Source organism: Salvia hispanica, chromosome 2, assembly GCF_023119035.1.
Source record: "Salvia hispanica cultivar TCC Black 2014 chromosome 2, UniMelb_Shisp_WGS_1.0, whole genome shotgun sequence".
Classification (NCBI taxonomy): domain Eukaryota; kingdom Viridiplantae; phylum Streptophyta; class Magnoliopsida; order Lamiales; family Lamiaceae; genus Salvia; species Salvia hispanica.
In genome coordinates this window covers 27,914,765-27,920,914 of record NC_062966.1, presented here as the reverse complement: position 1 = coordinate 27,920,914, position 6,150 = coordinate 27,914,765, and the positions used below count along the sequence as shown (strand labels likewise).

General features: G+C 43.4%; 1 protein-coding gene across 1 annotated transcript; it reads left to right on the top strand.

Moving 5' to 3' along the window:
• The first annotated feature begins 1,229 nt into the window (after nucleotides 1–1,229).
• LOC125206671 (probable serine/threonine-protein kinase DDB_G0282963) lies at nucleotides 1,230–2,986 on the top strand. The gene is made up of 3 exons (XM_048105910.1): nucleotides 1,230–1,357; nucleotides 1,945–2,217; nucleotides 2,404–2,986. The coding sequence occupies exons 1-3, from the start codon at nucleotides 1,230–1,232 to the stop codon at nucleotides 2,984–2,986; spliced, it is 984 nt and encodes a 327-aa protein (XP_047961867.1).
• The last annotated feature ends 3,164 nt before the right edge of the window (nucleotides 2,987–6,150 follow it).

Here is a 6,150-nt window from a genome sequence, read left to right as displayed (position 1 = left end):
GGCGCCGGCGGTCGCCGCACACATCCCCGGCGGTCGCCGGTCGCCCGTCTGACTCCCAGATTTCCAAACTTGGCATTTTGGCTCCCTTTTTCGGCTCAATTATGCACATTTCTCACAAAACATGTCAAAATGCCAAAATACACAAAATATGCAAATAATGGACGTGTAGAGTGACTTTGACATTAAAAATGGACCAAATAATGGCCTTAAAATAGTGCAAAAACCGAGCGTATCATGGGTTGAGGGTTTTGAAAAGCAGGAAAAGATTGTGTGCCCAACGACCGAAGGTTTCAATGATCCTCTGAGTTCCTAGACCTTGTGATCTAGTGGATTCTCTGGACCTGAGAAGTCTGATATTATTTACAAAACACACGACACTTATCTAGGCTCTTTCAAATGGCACCGTTGCCGGGGACGGATGGCGTAGATTGTTTACGTGTTTAGAGATTTGGTGTATATAGTTTTAATTTCATGTTATTTGTTCTTCTTTGCAATTTATGAGCAGAGGCTCACGGTTTGGAAACTGGAGTAACTCGTGGGTCAAGGAAGCAGTTCAATTCAATTGGCAGGTCAAAGAGTCGGCTTATCCTGAGTCACCACCGGATCGGGGTTAACGACAGGAGATCCATTTCCGTTTTGGCTCAGAAAGTGACGAAGAGTGGAATTTGTCGGGCGGAGAGGACCCAAAGTCTGTTGTAAAAAATAGAACACTCAGAAGCGGAGGGAGGGAGAAGTCGTTAATATGGCAAACCTGGTCCACTGATCCTGAGATCGGTTCACTCACCGCACATCTAGATGGTGAGCCAGCCGATGCTATTGTCTCAAATCAGTGTCAAAGGTCCATCGACATTAAGACGAACGTGCTAGACGTTCTACCAACCTTTTCAGGATGGAGGAATGAGTGTCTATATGAGTTCCTAAATGAGTGCAGCAAGTTATGCAGCATCAAAAAAAGGCCGAATGATGCAATGGAGGAGGACTATCGCCTGCGCGCAGTCCCATTTGCTTTGAAAGGAGAGGCCAACACATGGCTGTTGAGGTTGCCACCGGACTCAATTCACAACTGGAAGGATTTTAAGCTGGAATTTCTGGACTACTTCTTCCCGTCAAACAAAACCAATGCCCTAAAAAATGAGATTCAGGAATGTAAGCAGGACTACGATGAGTCCCGAAGACAGTGCTGATCTCGGTTTAAGGGATTACTCGATGCTTGTCCTAATCATAGAATGATGGAGGCTGAAACGTTTTACTTATTCTATGAAGGAGCTAATCCTGAGTCTAAGGATTTGATGAATTCCTCTAGTGGGGGAAATTTCACTAAGAACAAGGCAAGCGAAGCACGAGAGATTCTGGGAAGGTTAATAGATGCAAAGAAGGCGTATGATAACCCATGTACTTGTTGGGACTACCGCAACGGAAGACACGGAAACCAAACAGGTCCTAGAACGGATCTATTTAGGTGATTATGCATTCGACTCCAATTTCATGCAATTAACATAGATCTATAGATATAACATCAAATAAACACATAATCATGCATATTCGATGTAGATTCGATTGTTACCTCTTCTTGATCCATCATAGGATCGAAGTTGCTAGCTGCACCACCCGGAGATCCTTGGTTTATCGACCGTGAATCTTCCAACCTATTCCCTAGTCCTTGATTCTCCATCAGAGTGGGCGGATCTTAGATAATCAATAATAGTCTTGAAGAGGTCTGGAAAACCCGATCATGAGCTGATATTGTCTTGATACAATCTGTAGATTAGGATAGAACAAGTACAAAACAAAACAATAATTCTCCCAGCGTGCCATTGCAAGCCGAGCATGGAGAGAGAGAGAGAGTCGATGACGGCTACTAGGAGTTTAGGGAGGGTGTTGTGTTGAATGGTGTCTTAGGGTTTCCACATCTCATCACTATTTATAATGGACTTGTTGGGCTAGGTTGGGGGGAGAAGGGGTTGGGGACATAATAGATCGATTGGAGAAGGCGCTTCTAAGCGCAATTGAAAAGAAGAATTCCACTGCCTCGCAAGAGAAGGAGAAGTCGCCAGGTCAGGAGGACAATCAACTCCAACTTTATTATGGTCCACCACCCGACGGAGAATTCCAAGCCCATGCGAATGCAGTGGGGAATTGGAATCAGAATAATCAGAATACAAGCTGGAATCAGTGGAAGATTAAAGAGGCCCCATTGAGAGACAACCCCTGTTTCAGGTGGGCTGACGGGAATCAACAGCTTCAACTACAGTACCCGAGTCCAACCGAAACCCAGCAGACTTGGCCTAACCGGAATCAAGAGGGGCCGTAGCACAACAACTCGAACTGGGCAGGGAAAAGTCAAGAAGGGCCGAACAACTGGAGCTACCGAAATCAAGGAGATCAACCCAATTAGGGAAATAGAAACCAGAGTAACCAAGGGAATTCATATGTGCCACCACACCAGAAGAATGCCACTGGGAATAATCAGAATTTCCAGCCTAACCACCAAGGGAATCAAGGGTCAGGAAACCAGTTCAACAATAATCTAGAAGGTCAAGGGAATTATCGCCAGAATCAGGGGAGTGGACAAAACCATAACCAAGGGTCAAGTTCAAATCAGCCCAACTATAGGTCTCAGAGGAATTTAGATGACATGGTGCATGACCTAGTCAACTCTCAACAGCACATGCAGAACAACATGCAATCCAACAACGATGTGGTGCATAAAATTCAAGATGCAGAACAGGAACAAAAGGCCGCCATGGACATGTTGGCTAAGCAAATGTCTCAATTAGAAACTTCGTTGAATAAGATGAGAGGAAACGAAGGAAGGATACCAGCCTCGGTGAAACCACCTGACCGAGCAAACATTAGTCAGATTACTCTGAGGTCAGGATGTGGCTATGATGGTCCGATGATGAAGAATGATGAAAATGTTTCCCCTGTGATGAGTAATGAGAGTCTTGTCCCTAACAAAAGAAATACTGAGATAAGGAGCACCTGAGTGGAAGACGATCTTAAAGATCTGGAGAGGCCGCTGCCTCATACGGCCGATCCATTTTTCCTAGACCCAGAGCCAGAGGTGGAAAGTGAAGAATTAAGGAAAGAAACTGGAGAAACCTCAGCTGGAGGTTCCATGGGAACATTGAAACGCATGAAGCCGTTTCCTTACCGAGGGGAGACTAAGAAGAAAAAGGATGATACCGAAGACTTTATGGAAATTTTTGGCAAACTAGAGATAAACTTGCCGTTTTTGCAGGCTGTGAAGCTGCCCACCTTTAGCAAGTTTATCAAGGAGTTTATTGCTGGTAAAACCAAACCTGATGGGAAGATAGTGATTGGAGAAAACGTGTCAGTTGTGATACAGAAGAGGAGAATGCCTTCGAAATGCACAGACCCAGGTATGTTCACCTTACCTATTTCCTTGGGTGACATTAAGATTGAGCATGCTATGTGTGATCTAGGTGCATCAATAAATGTTTTACCGCTTTCAATATATAAGAAGTTGATAGGGGTTAGTATGGTTGAAAGGAAGGTGGTAATTCAGTTGGCTGATAGAACATGCTTTTCACCCGAAGGTGTGCTGGAAAATGTGATAGTCAAAATGCATGATTTCCAGGATATGAATCCTGCTGATTTTCACGTTATAAAAATGAGTGAGAATGAATCTGCTGAGTCTAGCATAGTGCTTTTAGGTAGACCCCTTTTATGCACCACTAAGTCAATAATTGATGTGTTTGATGGAACAATATGCTTGGATTATCATGGGGAGAAATATACATTTATCATTGATGAGGCCATGAAAAAATCATTGGATGTTGAAAATTTGCATGCTATCGATGTTATTAACCCCCTGGTCCACGAATATCTTGAGACTGAGTTAATGCAGGAGCAGTTCAACAATTCAGAGTTAAGTCACTCTATTGACAGAGAGGTAGCAGGGTGGTGTGAAACTCTATTGACTCAGGACATGACGGATGAATAGATCAATGAAGCGATCATGGCATTCTGCCACCAACCATTATCATTCAAATCAACTTGTTCTGCTCAAAGAAAAGGCCCAGACGAGGCAACCGACTTCGGGGGAATGGAAACCAGAATCTTGGAGAAAAATACCCTACCTCAGGAAGCCATCACACCCAATAAGGAATTGAAGAAATTGCCAGAGAGTCTAAAGTATGCCTACCTTGGAGAGGATGAAACTTTCCCAGTGATAATATACAACACTTAACAAAGAAACAGGAGAATGAGTTACTGGAGGTAATCAGAAGGAACAAGAAGGCCATAGGATGGACTCTCTCAGACCTGGTAGGAATCAGCCCTGATCTTTGTATGCACCACATCAGATTGGAAGAAGGTGCAAAGGCCCATAGAGATCCGCAGCATAAGCTGAATCCAAACATGAGAGAGGAAGTTCTGAAGGAAGTCTTGAAGCTACTGTCTCTAGGGATACAAGTGGTCAAGAATGATAAAAATGAATTGGTGCCGACTCGGCTGGTGACTGGGTGGAGAATGTGCATAGACTATCGGAAGCTGAATGAAGCCACTAGAAAGGATCATTTTCTTTTACCTTTCATTGACCAAATTCTAGAGAGACTGATATAGTGGGTATTTTCAAATCTATGTCGATCTCGACGATCCAGAGAAGACCACTTTTACGTGCCCGTTTGGTACTTACGCATACCGGAGAATGCCTTTTGGCTTGTGTAATGCACCTGGCACCTTCCAGCGTTGTATGATGAGTATCTTCTCAGATCTACTGGAAGTATGTATTGAGATTTTCATATATGATTTCACTGTGTATGGGGATTCTTTTGATTCCTGTTTGGTCAACCGAGATCTGGTGCCGAGAAGATTTCAGGAGAAGAATTTGGTCTAAACTTTGAGAAGTGCCACTTCATGGTGCCAGAAGGAATAGTCCTAGGCCATGTAGTCTCAGAGATAGGAATTCAAGTGGACAAGGCTAAAGTTGATGTGATCTCGAAGTTACCCTACCCTACGAATCGTAAAGAAGTTAGAGGATTCCTAGGGCGTGCAGAATTTTTTAGAAGATTCATCAGGACTTCGCAAAAATTGCTCAGCCACATACTCATCTCCTGCACAATGATGTGGAATTCATTTTTGACGAAGATTGCAAGAAGGCGTTTCAAGTATTACAGGATAAGCTTATCTCTGCTCCAATAATCAGGGCACCAGATTGGAACCATCCTTTTGAGGTGATGTGTGATGCAAGCGATTTTGCAGTAGAAGTAGTCCTGGGTTAGAAAATCAAGGGAAAGAGTTATGTCATCTTCTATGCCTCAAAGACCCTCAACCAGGCTCAAAAGAACCATGACACTACGGAGAAGGAGATGTTAGCCGTGGCATACTCATTTGAAAAATTCTAACCGTACTTACTGGGGTCGAGGGTGATAATCTACACTGACCATGCTGCAATTAAATATCTCCTGGCCAAGAAAGAGTCCAAACTAAGGTTGATCAGGTGGGTGCTACTGTTGCAAGAATTCGATTGGGAAGTAAGAAATAAAAATGGGACAGAGAATAAAGTGGCTGACCACTTAAGCAGAATTATGCAAGGAGAAGATGAGGAAGCCGTGCCCGATGCATTTCCCGAGGAACATTTGTACTACTCAACGGGACTTCCTTGACCCATCGAATGGGTAGCGGAGTTAGCAACCAACAAATCTTCCAAATCTTGATTTATTTAATTATTGGATATTATTTTGGCACTCTATAAATACATGAGAGATCCTAAACCCTAGCATTCACAAAACCGGCGCCCCACTCCCCCATAATTTCAAAAATCTCTCTCCCCACTCTCTCCAAGATTTCTTCTACTTTTCTACAAGAATTCTTCATCAATTGAGAAGAATCCAAGCTGTTATTCAAGAGTTTATTGAAGAATCAAGGCTATAATTTGTTTCTACCGATCGTTCTTTTGGAAAAGGTACTTTAATTTTGATCTCCTCTTCTTCTACCGATCAATCGGTATTCTTGAGTCCACATGCATTTAGATTGAGTGAAGGGGAAATAAATGGATGAATTTGGGATGCATGGATGTGTGTGTGTGTGTGGTCGTGTGTGTGTATGTGCGCACGTCTCGGCATGCGTGCACATATGTGGGGTTCGTATGCGTGTGTTGTGTGTGTGGAACACTCATGCGTGACA

Excerpts from the sequence above, each read along its gene's own strand:
- LOC125206671 (XM_048105910.1), top strand. The coding sequence starts at position 1,230 with ATGGAGGCTGAAACGTTTTACTTATTCTATGAAGGAGCTAATCCTGAG. Across the intron at positions 1,358-1,944 it reads GCACGAGAGATTCTGGGAAG|GTTGGGGGGAGAAGGGGTTG; the intron begins GTTAATAGATGC and ends TTGTTGGGCTAG. Across the intron at positions 2,218-2,403 it reads AGAGACAACCCCTGTTTCAG|AAACCAGAGTAACCAAGGGA; the intron begins GTGGGCTGACGG and ends TTAGGGAAATAG.